Source organism: Hylobates moloch, unplaced genomic scaffold (genome assembly GCF_009828535.3).
Source record: "Hylobates moloch isolate HMO894 unplaced genomic scaffold, HMol_V3 SCAFFOLD_22, whole genome shotgun sequence".
NCBI classification, from domain to species: domain Eukaryota; kingdom Metazoa; phylum Chordata; class Mammalia; order Primates; family Hylobatidae; genus Hylobates; species Hylobates moloch.
Genome location: NW_026652297.1, coordinates 8,486,490 through 8,499,985, shown reverse-complemented (window position 1 = coordinate 8,499,985; position 13,496 = coordinate 8,486,490). Strand labels below are relative to the sequence as shown.

The 13,496-nt window shown below is 40.2% G+C and overlaps 1 protein-coding gene across 11 annotated transcripts in view; it reads right to left on the bottom strand.

Moving 5' to 3' along the window:
- The window catches only part of TFDP2 (transcription factor Dp-2), a 193,162-nt gene that overhangs the window by 117,527 nt on the left and 62,139 nt on the right, over nucleotides 1–13,496 (bottom strand). The window contains exon 1 of one of the 11 annotated variants that reach the window (XM_058433373.1): nucleotides 3,759–3,936. The exons of 7 other annotated variants lie outside the window; for them this stretch is intronic. In XM_058433373.1, coding sequence (XP_058289356.1) covers nucleotides 3,759–3,921 — 163 coding nt within the window. In that variant the 5' untranslated portion in view covers nucleotides 3,922–3,936. Of the gene's footprint in view, nucleotides 1–3,758; nucleotides 3,937–13,496 lie in introns of those variants that run through there. 3 more of the 11 variants (XM_058433370.1, XM_058433371.1, XM_058433372.1) reach the window with 3 other exon arrangements.

Genomic DNA, 13,496 nt, shown 5'->3' with positions numbered 1-13,496 from the left:
TATTTTCGTGATCCCCCCCTTGGCCTCCAAATTGTGGTTACAAGGTCAGCCCCGGCCCGGCAACCAAATTAACAATATCGACACAAAAACATCAGGAGCAATCATAATACCTGGTTTTAACTTCATATTGCTGAAAGAGGCACCAAAGAGGGTAGGAAAGAGAGTCTTGAACTACCAACTCCACCCCTCCCCCATCCCCTGGCAGCAGCCACATGGCAGAAAGAGAGAATCTATGCACCTGGGGGAGGGAGAGCTCAGTGACTGTGAGACTCTGCATTGGAACTCAGTGCTGTCAACACTGGGCAGAACTCAGCTGATACCCACAGAGGGAACATATAGAACAGCTCTAGACAGAAGGAATCATCCATCCCAGTGGTCAGAACTTGAGTTCTGGCAAGCTCTGCCACCACAGGCAGAGCACTCCACCACAGGCAGAGCTCTGGGGTCCTAAACAAACTTAAAAGGCAGTCTAGGCCAAAAAGACTGCAATTCCTCAGCAAGTCGTAGCACTGTGCTGGGCTCAGAGCCAGTGGACATCAGGGGCATACAACCTAGTGAGACATCAACAGGGGTGGCTAAGGGAGTGCTTGCGCCACCCCTATCCCAACATCAGGCTGCACAACTCCAACCTCCAAAAGACACTCCTTCCTTCTGCTTGAGGAGTGGAAAAGGAAGAGTAAAGAGGACTTTGTATTGCAATTAGGATACCAGCTTAGCCACAGTAGAATAGGGCACCTGGCAGAATCATGAGCCCATTCTAAGCCCTAGCTCCCAGAAGACACTTCTAGATACACCATGGTCCAGAAGGGAACCTACTGCCTTGAAGGGAAGGACCCAGTCCTGGCAGGATTCCTCACCTGCTGACTAAAGAGCTCTTGGGCCCTGAATAATCAGTAGCAGTAGCCAGGCAGTACACTTCATGGGCCTTGGGTGAGACTCTGAGACATGCTGGCTTCAGGTATGACCCAGAACATTCCAAGCTAGGTCATATGAGAAACTCCTTCTGTTTGAGAAAAGCAGAGGGAGAAATAAAGGCGACTTCGTCTCACAGCTTAGGTACCAGCTGAGTCACTAGCTGAGGTAGAGCACCAAGTGGGCTCTTGGGGTCCCTGATTCCAAGCCTGGGCCCCTCGACAGCATTTCTGGACCTTCTCTGGATGAGAGAGGAGCCCATCAACCTTAAGGGTGAGTCCCAGGCCTGGCAGCATTCACCACAAGCTGGCTGAAGACCCCTTGAGCCTTAAGTAAACCCTGGAAGTGGCCTCTCAGTACTCTCCATGGACCTGTGGTGGTGGCCGGGGGAAAGACTCCTCTGCCTGTGGAAAGGGGAGAGAAGAGTGAGAAGGACTTTGTCTTGTGGTCTCGGTGCCAGCTCAGCCATAGCAGAATAGAGACCCAGGTAGATTTCTAAGGTTTCCGACTCTAGGCCCTGCCTCCCAGATGGCATCTCTCAACCCGCATGGGGCCCAGAAGAACTCGCTGCCCTGAAGGGAAGAACACAAACCTAGCTGGCTTCACCACCTGCTGATTGTAGAGCCCCAGGGCCTTGAGCAAGACCCAGTACTGTGCTGGCTTCAGGTCTGAACCACTGCAGTCCCAGTGGTGGTGGCCACAAGGATACTTATGTAACCCCTCCCCCACCTCCAGGCAGCTCAGCACAGACAGAGACACTCTGTTTGGGAAAAAGTAAGGAACGATAATCAGAGTTTCTGCCTGGTAAACCAGAAAATTCTCCCAGTTCTTATCCGAGACTACCAAGGTGGCACCTCTACAAGTCTGCAAGAACCACAGCATTACTGGGTTTAAGGTACCCCCTAATGCAGACACAGCTGCCATGACTAAAAACTTGAATCACAACACCCAAGTCCCTTAGAATACCTAGAAAGCCTTCCCAAGAAGCACAGGTACAAACAAGCCCAGACACCAAAGACTACAATAAATATATAACTCGTCAATGTTCAGACATCAGTGAACATCCACAAGCATCAAGACCATCCAGGAAAACAATACCTCAACAGATGAACTAAGTAAGACACCAGTAACCAATCCCAGAGGGAAAGAGGTATGTGACCTTTCAGACAGAGAATTCGAATTGCTGTTTTGAGGTAACTCAAAGAAATTCAAGATAACACAGAGAAGGAATTCAGAATTCTATCAGATAAATTTAACAGAGAGATTGAAATAACTAAAAAGAATCAAACAGAAATTCTAGAGTTGAAAAATGCAACTGACATACTGAAAAATGTATGAGTCTTCTAACGGCAGAATTGATCAAGCAGAAGAAAGAATTAGTGAGCTTGAAGACAGGCTATTTGAAAATACACAGTCCCAGCCTGGCCAACCTGGTGAAGCCCCATCTCTACTAAAAATACAAAAATTAGCCAGGTGTAGTGGCGGGCATCTGTAATCCCAGCTACTCAGGAGGCTGAGGCAGTAGAATGGCTTGAACCCGGGACGCAGAGGTTTCAGTGAGCCGAGATTGCGCCACTGCACTCCAGCCTAGGTGACAGGGCGAGACTCCAGCCTAGGTGACAGGGCGAGACTCCATCTCGAAAACAAAAAACAAAAAACATACAATCAGAGGAGACAAAAGAAAAAAGAATAAAAAAGAATGAAGCACACCTACAAGATCTAGAAAATAGCCTCCAAAAAAAGCAAATCTAAAAGTTGTTGGCCTTAATAACTTAAGGTATTGGCCTTAATAACTTAAGGTGGAGGCAGAGAAACAGATAAGGTAAAAAGTTTATTCAAAGAGATAATATCAGCAAAATTCCCAAACCTAGAAAGAGATAGCAACATTCAAGTACAAGAAGGTTATAGAACACCAAGCTGACTTAACCCAAAGACTACCTCAAGGGATTTAATAATCAAACTCCTGAAGGTCAAAGATTAAGAAAGAATCCTAAAAGCCCCAAGAGAAAAGAAACAAATAACATACAACGGAGCTCCAAAGCACCCGGCAGCAGACTTTTCAGTGGAAACTTTACAGTCCAAGAAGAGAGTGGCGTGACATATTTAAAGTGCTGAAGGAAAAAACCTTTTGCCCCAGAATAGTATATCCAGCAAAAATATCCTTCAAACATGAAGGAGAAATAAAGACTTTCCCAGACAACAAAAGCTAAGAGATTTCATCAACACCAGACCTGTTCTACAAGAAATTCTAAAGAAAGTCCTTCAATCTAAAAGAAAAGGATGTTAATGAGCAATAAGAAATCATCTGAAGGTATAAATCTCACTTGTTTTTAATTTTTTTGACATGGAGTCTTGCTCTGTCACCCAGGCTGGCGTGCAGTGGTGCGATCTCGGCTCACTGCAACCTCCGCCTCCCAGGTTCAAGTGATTCTCATGCCTCAACCTCCCAAGTAGCTGGGATTACAGACGCACACTACCATGCCTGGCTAATTCTTGTATTTTTAGTAGAGATGGGGTTTTGCCATGTTGGCCAGGCTGTTCTCGAACTTTTGACCTCAAGTGATCTGCCCGCCTCAGCCTCCCAAAGTGCTGGCATCACAGGAATGAGCCACCACACCCAGCCAGTTGTCATCTGTTTAAAAAATAATGGGTTATATTATTTGCAAGCCTCATAGTAACCTCAAATCAAACAACATACAATGGATACTCAAACAATAAAAAGCAAAAAATGAAATCATACCACCAGAGAAAAATCACCTTAACTAAAAGGAACACAGGAAGGAAGGAAGAGAACATCACAAAACAACCAGAATACAATAAAATGGCGGGAGTAAGTCCGTACTTACCAACAATAACATCAAGTGAAAATGGACTAAACTCTCCAATCAAAAGACATAGAGTGGCTGAATGGATAAAAAACAAGATCCAACGACTTGTTGCCCACAAGAAACATACTTCACCAATAAAGACACATGCAGATCTATAAAGAGATGGAAAAAGATATTCCATGACAATGGAAACCAAAAAACAGCAGATGTAGCTATACTTATATCAGATAAAACAGACTTCAAGACAAACTATAAAGAGACAAAGAAGGTCATTACATAATGATAAAGGGGTCAATTCAGCAAGAGGATATAACAATTGTAAATAGATATGCATCCAACACTGGAGCACCCAGATATATAAAGCAAAGATTATTAGTGCTAAACGGACAGATAAACCCCCCAATACAATAACAGCTGGAGACTTCAACACCCCACTTTCAGCAATGAACAGATCTTCCAAACAGAAAATCCACAAAGAAACACTAGACTTAATTTTTGCTATAGACCAATTGGACCTAATAATATATTTACAAAACATTTCATCCAATGGCTGCACAATACACATTCTTTTCTTCAGCACATGGATCATTCTCAAGAGTAGACCATATGTTAGGTAACAAAACAAGTCTTAAAACATTCAAAAAATTGAAATATTATGAAGCATCTTCTCTGACCACAATGGAATAAAACTAGACATCAATAACAAGAGGAATTCTAGAAACTGTACAAAGATATGGAAACTGAACAATATGCTACCAGTTGACCAGAGGGTCAAAAAAGAAATCAGAAAGAAATTTAAAATTTACTTGAAACAAATGATAAAAGAAACATAACACACCAAAACCTATGGGATATAGTGAAAGAAGCACTAAGAGGGAAGTTTATGGTATAAGTGCTTACATAAAAAAAGTGAAAAAACTTCAAATAGATAACCTAATGATGCATCTTAAAGAGCTAGAAAAGCAAGAGCAAACCAAATTTAAAATTTGTAGAATACAAGAATGAATAAGGATCACAGCAGAAATAAAACAAATTGAAACACAGGAAACAATGCAAAAGATCAATGAAACAAAAAGTTGCTTTTCTGAAAAGATAATATTGACAAACCTTTAGTCAGACTAAGAAAAAAAGAGAGAAGACCCAAATAAATAAAATCGGAGATGAAAAAGGAGACATTAAAACTGATAACACAGAAATTCATTAGTGGCTACTAGAAGCAACATGGCTACTATATGCCAATAAATTGGAAAACCTAGAAGAAATGGATAAATTCCCAGACACATACAACCTACCAATACTGAACCATAAAGTAATCCAAAACCTGAACAGACCAATAACAAGTAACAAGATTGAAGCAGTAATAAAAAGGCTTTCAGTAAAGAAAAGCCCAGAACCTGATAGCTTCACTGCTAAACCTTACCAAATATTTAAAGAAGAACTGATATCCATCTTATTCTAACTATTCCAAAAAAATACAGCAGGGGTCCCAAACCCCTGGGCCACAGACTGGTACTGGTCAGTGGCCTGTTAGAAACCAGGCTGCACTGCAGGAGGTGAGTGGCGGGCGAGTGAAAGAAGCTTCATCTGTATTTACAGCTGCTCCCTGCTGCTTGCATTACCACCTGACCTCCACCTCTGTCAGATTAGCCACGACATTAGAGTCTTACAGGAGTGCAAACCCTGTTGTGAACTGTGCATGTGAGGGATCTAGGTTGTGTGCTCCTTGTGAGAATCTCATGCCTGATGATGATCTGTCACTGACTCCCATCACCCCAAGATGGGACCACCTAGTCGCAGGAAAACAAGCTCAGGGCTCCCACTGATTCTACATTATGGTGAGTTGTATAATTATTTCATTATATATCATAATGTAATAATATTAGAAATAAGGTGCACAACAAATGTAATACACTTGAATCATTCTGAAACCATATCACCCCTCACCCCAGTCCATGGAAAAACTGTATTCCACAAAACCAGTCCCTGGGGCCAAAAAGGTTGGGGACCACTGAAATGGAGGAGACAGGAATACTTCCAAATTCATTCTGCAAGGCTTGTATCACCGAGATGCCAAAACCAGACAAAGAAATATCAAAAAAAAAGAAAACTACAGGCAAATATCCCTGATGTACACTGATGCAAAAACCCTCAACAAAATACTACCAAACTGTATTCAACAACACATTAAAGAGATCATTGATCATGACCAAGCAGGATGTATCCCAGAGATGCAAGATGGCTCAATGAATGCAAGTCAATCAATGTAATATATCATTTCAATGAAATGAAGGACAAAAACAATATAATCATTTCAACTGATGCTGAAAAAGCATTTGATAAAATTCAACATCCCTTCATGACACAATCCCTAAAAAACTGGGTACAGAAGGAATGTACCTCAACATAACAAAAGGCAGACATGACAGACCCACAGCTAGTAAAATATAGGACATGGAAAAAGTGAAAGCCTTTCCTGTAAGATCTGGAACACAACAAGGAAGCCTACTTTCAACACTGTTACTCAATATAGTACTGAAAGTCCTAGCTACAACATTCAGACAAGAGATAAAAATAAAGGGCCATTCAAATTGGACAGGAAGAAGTCAAACTATCCCTGTTTGCAGATAATATTATATTTGGAAAAATCTAGACTCCACAAAAAAACTATTAGAATTGCTAAGCAAATTCAGTAAAGTTGCAGGACACAAATCAACATACAAAAATCAGTAGCTTTCTATATGGCAACAGTGAACAATCTGAAAAAGTAATTAAAAGTAATCCCATTTATAGTAGCTACAAATGAAATTAAATACCTAGGAATTAGTCAAAGAAATGAAAGATCTCTACAATAAAAACTATAAAATACTGATGAAAGAAATTAAAGAGGACACAAAAAATGGAAAGATATTCCATATTCATAGACTAGAAGAATCAATATTGTTAAAATGTCCACAGTACCCAAGGCAATCTATAGATTCAATGCAATCCTATCAAAATACCAATGACATTCTTCACAGAAATAGAAAAAACAATCCTAAAATTTATATAGAGCCACAATAGACCCAGAATAGCTAAAGCTATCCTGAGCAAAAAGAACAAAACTGAAGGAATCACATGACCTGACTTCAAATTACACTACAGAGCTATAGTAAACAAAATGGCATGATACTGGCAAAAAAACAGACACATAGACCAATGGAACAGAACAGAGAACCCGGAAACAAATCCATACACCTAGAGTGAACTCATTTTCCACAAAGGTACCAACAACATACACTGGAGAACAGACAGTTTCTTCAATAAACAGTGCTGGGAAAACTGGATATCCGTATGCAAAAGAATGAAACTAGACCCCTATCTCTCGCCATATACAAAAATCAAATCAATGTGGACTAAAGATTTAAATCTATGAAACTACTACAAGAAAACCTTGGGGAAAATCTCCAGGACATTGGTCTGGGCAAGAATTTCTTGAGCAGGACCCCACAAGCACAGGCAACGAAAGCAAAAATGGATAAATGTGAACATATCAAGTAAAAAGTTCCTGCATAGCAAAGGAAACAATCAACGAAGTGAGAGACAACCCACAGAATGGGAGAAAACATCTGCAAACTACCCATCTGACAAGTTTTATAACCAGAATATAAAAGAGATAACTATTCAATCAAACAATGAGCAAAAGATCTGAATAGACATTTCTCAAAAGAAGACATATAAATGTCAAACAGGTATATAAAAAGTGCTCAAAATCACTGATTACCAGAGAAATGCAAATTAAAACTACAATGAGATATCATCTCACCCCAGCTAAAATGGCTTTTAACCAAGAGACAGGGAATAACAAATGTCGGTGAGGATGTGGAGAGAAGGGAACCCTTGTACTCTGTTGGCAGGAATGTAAGTTAGTACACTACGGAGAACAGTTTGGGAGTTCCTCAAAAACTAAAAATTGAGCTACCACATGATCCAGCAATCCCACTACTAGGTATACACCCAAAAGAAAGGAAATCAGTATATTGAAGAGATGTCTGTATTTCCATGTTTTTTGCAGCACTATTCACAATAGCCAAGATTTAGAAGCAATCTAAGTGTCCATTAACAGACAAATGGACAAAGAAAATGTGGTACATGTACACAGTGGAGTACTATTCGGCCATTAAAAAAAATGAGATCCTGTCATTCACAACATGGAAGGAACCAGAGGTCATTATGTCAAGTGAAATAAGCAAGGCATGGAAAGATAAACTTCACATGTTCTTACTTATTTGTGGGTGCTAAAAACTAAAACAACTGAACACGTGGAGACAGAAAATGAACTATGGTTATCAGAGGCTGGGAAACATAGTGGTGTGGCAGTGATGGCAGGGGGAGTGAGGGTGATTAACGAGTACAAAAAAAAAAAACCAGAAAGAATAAATAATATTTGATATTTGATTTTTTTTTTTTGAGACAGAGACTTGCTCTGTCACCCAGGCCAGAGTGCAGTGGTGTGATCTCAGCTCAATGCAACCTCTACCTCTCAGATTCAAGCAAGTCTCCCACCTCAGCCTCCCAAGTAGCTGGGATTACAAGCGAGTGCTATCACACTCTGCTAATTTTTATATTTTTAGTAGAGACAGGGTTTCACCATGCTGGCCAGGCTGGTCTCAGACTCCTGACCTCAAGTGATCCGCCTGCCTCCCAAAGTGTTGGGATTACAGGCATGTGCCATTGCACCCAGCCAGTCAATAATTTAATTATACATTTATAAATAACTAAAAGAGATAACTGGATTGTTTGTAACCACAAAGGACAAATGCTTGAGCGGATGGATACTCCATTTACCACAATGTGATTATTACACATTTGATAAAGTATGTCCATATCAAAATAACTCAAGTACTCCATAAATATATATGTATACGCATTATGTACCCACAAAAACTTTAAAAAATTTTTAATCAAAACTTTAAAATATTAGAAATAAATATGATTATAACCTTATTTTTAAGCTGCACATAAAAAATAATAAAAGAAAATATCTTGTTTTAGTCTTGTGTATTTGAACTAGATTTTGTATTTTTCTCATTTTTCTTTGTATTTTTTAATGAGCATTTATTACTCTTTTATTAAGGGGGAAAAGTAACAAAAATTTCCCCTGCCAACTGTATATCTGAGGGCAAGGACAAGGGAAGCTGGAAACAGTTAAATCTTAAAAAAGAGCTCTTCAGGGTATGTGCATGTAACACCTCTTGTCCTACTTCCCTTTAGAAGTATTGCTAATAACCTCAGGAAGCTCCAGGTCCGCCACCCACATTAGCCTCATTTTGTCTAACTGATATATTGGATTCCATGTAAGATTTTACTTGGGAAAAGGGTTCTGCTGGTAAAACAGAGAATGGATGGGAAATCTCTACCCATTATCTACTCAGTCAATCAAACTGCAATCCCAGCAATCTACCTTGATTAGTACCTTGCCTCTGACTGAGGTGACCAAACCTCAGTCACCAAATCTACTTTTAAAATATTATTCATGCTTATCATTTCTTTCCCTTCCCTTCTGTCACTATCTTCCGCCCTTGTTCTTTTTCACCTGGATTTGGTGGTAACTTCTGAGAACTTACTGCCTCTCTCTCTTCAGGATCACCTCCACTTCTGGTTTTGTCTATATTCTGCTTCTAGGGTTCTCTTTCTGATGGTATCACTTTATTAAGGATGGGAAAAAAAAAACAAAGTGTTTTTCCAACTCTTGTACACCATTTAACACAAAACACTTTGCCTCTGGTCACCAAAATGTGTGGGGATTTCTCCCTACTAGCAAGAAATAAATTCTGACACTACCAGGAGATCACATCAGATTCCACTGGTTAAGGGCTCAGAGCCATAATACCGTCCCCCACTTCACATGCCAGTTGCAAGCACCAGGTTGTAACCTCTGCTTCTGACCAACCAGCTATAAATTGGGGTTCCCCAAACTCCCTACTCAGGTTTGATTAATTTGCTAGAGTGGCTCACAAAACGCTAGCAAAAGGGAAGCACTTTACTTATGTTTATCAGTTAAATTTTAAAGGATATAACAAAGGACACAGATGAACAAGATCAACAGCCAGATGAAGAAATACATAGGGCAAGGTGTGGAAGGGCTCCAAGCTCAGAAGCTTCTGTCCCCAGAGTTGGGGTGCGCCACCCTCCTGACACATGGGTGTCTGCATCAACCTGGAAACTCTCCAAACTTTACAGTTCAGGGATTTTTATGGAGGCTTCATCACAGAGGTATGATTAATTATTAACTCAATTTCCAGCCCTTCTCCCATCTCCAATGGATAGAGGGTAGAGCTGAAAGCTTCAAGCTTACAATCGTGGCTTTATCTTTCTGGTGACTAGCCCCCATCCAGGAGCCCACCAAGGGTCACCTCATTTGTACAAAAGTCACTCCTAATTACCCAGGAAATCCTGAGGGATTTAGAAGCTCTGTATCAGATGCTCCTATCACTCAGGAAATTACAAAGGTCTTAGGAGTTCTGTGTCACAAACTAGGGTCAAAGACCAAATATTACAACAAAAGATACTCCTAGTACTCCTATCTACAGGGGTATTAGGAACTCTGTCTCAGGAATCAGGGCAGCGATCAAATGATAAGACAAATGATTCTCCTAGCACCCCTATCATTCAGGAAATTACAAGGGTTATAAGAGTTCTGTGCCAGAGAGTAGGGGCAGAGACTAATATATGTAGTCATGTGTCAACTGGCAATGGGGATAAGTTCTGAGAAATGAGAAATGCTTTGTTAGGCGATTTCATTGTTGTACAAACATCATGGAGTATACTTACACAAACCTAAATGTGTAGTATGTTACTGTACTGAATACTGTAGGCAACTGTAACACATGGTAAGTATTTGTGTACCTAAACATAGCTAAACACAGAAAAGGTACAGTAAAAACACACTATTATCTTATAGGACCACCACTGGATAGCCATCCGTTATTGACTGAAATATCATTATGCAGCACATGACTGCATTTCTTATTATTTCACATACTTCTTTTTTTTTTTTTTTTGAGACAGGGACTCACTCTGTCACCTAGGCTGGAGTTCAGTGGCACGATCTCAGCTCACTGCAACTTCCACCTTCCAGGCTCAAGTGATCCTCCTGCCTCAGCCTCCAGAGAAGCTGGGACTACAGGTACATACCACCACACCAACTAATTTTTTTGTAATTTTTGTAGAGGCGGGGTTTTGCCATGTTGCCCAGGCTGGTCTTGAACTGCTGAGCTCAAGCAATCCACCCGTCTTGGCCTCCCAAAGTGTTGGGATTATATGCATGAGCCACGGCACCCAGCCTATTTTGCATACTTCTTTACTGATTCATTAAGTCACAGTCTAATTAGCATTACAGATTATGAGTAATAACTTCATTATCTAGGTCTCTACTGTGTAGTCACCTCCTCTGCTACATTGTTACTTCCTCGGTGCATTCTTCTCTGACCCACCCCATCTAAAGCTGAATCTCCTTGCTATTTTATCCTCAGTCCTATACCCTGATATATAGATTTTTTCACATAACCAGTCTTTTATGTGTATGTATTTGTAATCTATCTTCCTCACCAGAATGTAAGCTCCATGAGGGATGGGACTTTGTTCTATTCCTTGTTTATCCTTAGCACCTAGAAAAATGCCTGGCACACAGTAAGTAAGTACTATTCAATAAATATTTGCTGAATCAATGAAAGAACGTGGCCTACCTCTCAGGTCTCATTTCTTACCACAAAACAATCTTTCTTTATACGTGTCTCACATCTACACTGTTTTCCCTTCTGTAGTACTGGCTGGATATAACCCAACCCTGGAACAGTCCAGCTATCTTTGTTTTTTCTTTTTTCTCTTTTTTTTGACACAGAGTTTCACTCTATTCCCCCAGGCTGGAGTGAGGTGGCGCGATCTTGATGCACTGCAACCTCCACCTCCCGGGTTCAGGTGATTCTTGTGTCTCTGCCACCCGAGTAGCCGGGATCACAGGCATGCGCCACCACACCTGGCTAATTTCTGTATTTTTAGTAGAGACAGGGTTTCACCATGTTGGCTAGGCTGGGGGCTCGAACTCCTGGGCTCAAGAGATCCGCATGCCTTGGCTTCCCAAAGTGCTGGAATTATAGGTATGAGCCACCGTGCCAGGTCTTTCTTTTTTTTTTTTTTTTTTTTTTGAGACAGGGTCATGCTCTGTCACCCAGGCTGGAATGCAGTTGTGCAATCATAGCTCACTGCAGCCTCAAATTCCTGGACTCAGGAAATCCCTCCACCTCAGTCTCCCAGGGTGCTGGGATCATAGGCATGAGCTACTGTGCCCAGACCAGCTATCTTTCTTATTAGTGCTGCTGGACAAAAGTAGTCGACCTCCTGGATTTAATATCTTTTTTTTTTTGACAGAGTCTTGCTCTGTCACCCAGGCTGGAGTGCAATGACGTGATCTTGGCTCACTGCAACCTCTGCCTCCCTGGTTCAAGCGATTCTCCTGCCTCAGCCTCCCAAGCAGCTGGGATTACAGGTACCCACCACCATGCCCAGCTAATTTTTGTATTTTTTAGTAGAGACAGGGTTTCCCCATGTTGGTCAGGCTGGTCTCAAACTCCTGACCTCAGCCTCCCAAAATGCTGGGATTACAGGCGTGAGTCACCACACCCAGCAGGATTTCAGATCTTTAACCTCAAATGAGTTCAGTGCTGCTCTAACATTCTACAATTTCTTTGTCAATGCTCTTGCATTTGTGCTTTCGCCCTCTCTCCTCAGTAGAAAAAAAAAAAACATAAAGAACCCAATGGAAATTCTCGAACTGAAAAATGCAATGTCTGAAAAAAAAAATCATTGGCTAGGATTAATAGAATAGTGATAACTGAAAAAAATAAGCTAACTTGAAGATAGATTAATGAAAATTGTCATATGTGAAGAACACAGAGGAAAAATGGTAGGAAAAAAAATGAACCTAACTTCAGGACCTAACTTCAGGGTGTTGCAGGTAAGGGATTTGGGATTTTATTTTAATTTAAATAGGAAGTTGCTTAAAAGGGTTTAATTAGGCAGGGAAGTGACCCAGTAACTGCACTTCTGAGTACTTATCTTAATAAATAAAAAGAAACAAAAACTTAGCTGATTAACGATTCATTATGATGTCCAACATCATAGGTTTATATCATATCTAGAAATATATATGCATCATATATAACCAACAAAAAAGACAAATATCCAACAATAAGGAAATGAAAAAATGTTTAATAAATCATTACTCATAAGCACAATGAAACAGTATGAAGCTCTAAGAAAGGTATTTATAAATGTCAAAACATGGAAAGTGTGTTTTTTAGATTCAGTCAAAAAAGGAAAGTAGACAACTATAATATATACCAGTTTTATAACTTTAAAACATAATTATATAATTACAAAAAAGAAAAGGTTGTATTAGAAAGGTAGAATTTTTTTCTATTTTTCAAAAGTTTCTATAATATCATTGCTACATCATCATTTCAATTAAGAAAAATACTTTTCTACATCTCACTTCCAATACAACTCTCATCTTGGGCCTGTAACAAATATTAACCGAATTTTACCAATTAAAAATATTTAAAAGAAATCTCTTCCAAATGTTGTTGGTTCACTTAACATGAAGTTACTTCCGCTGTTACTAGCTAACAGCTCAAAGAAGAGCAACAGTTTTCTTTTAAAACATATAATTATTTCAGCCAGGTGCAGTGACACATGCCTGTAGTCTCAGCTACTCCAGAG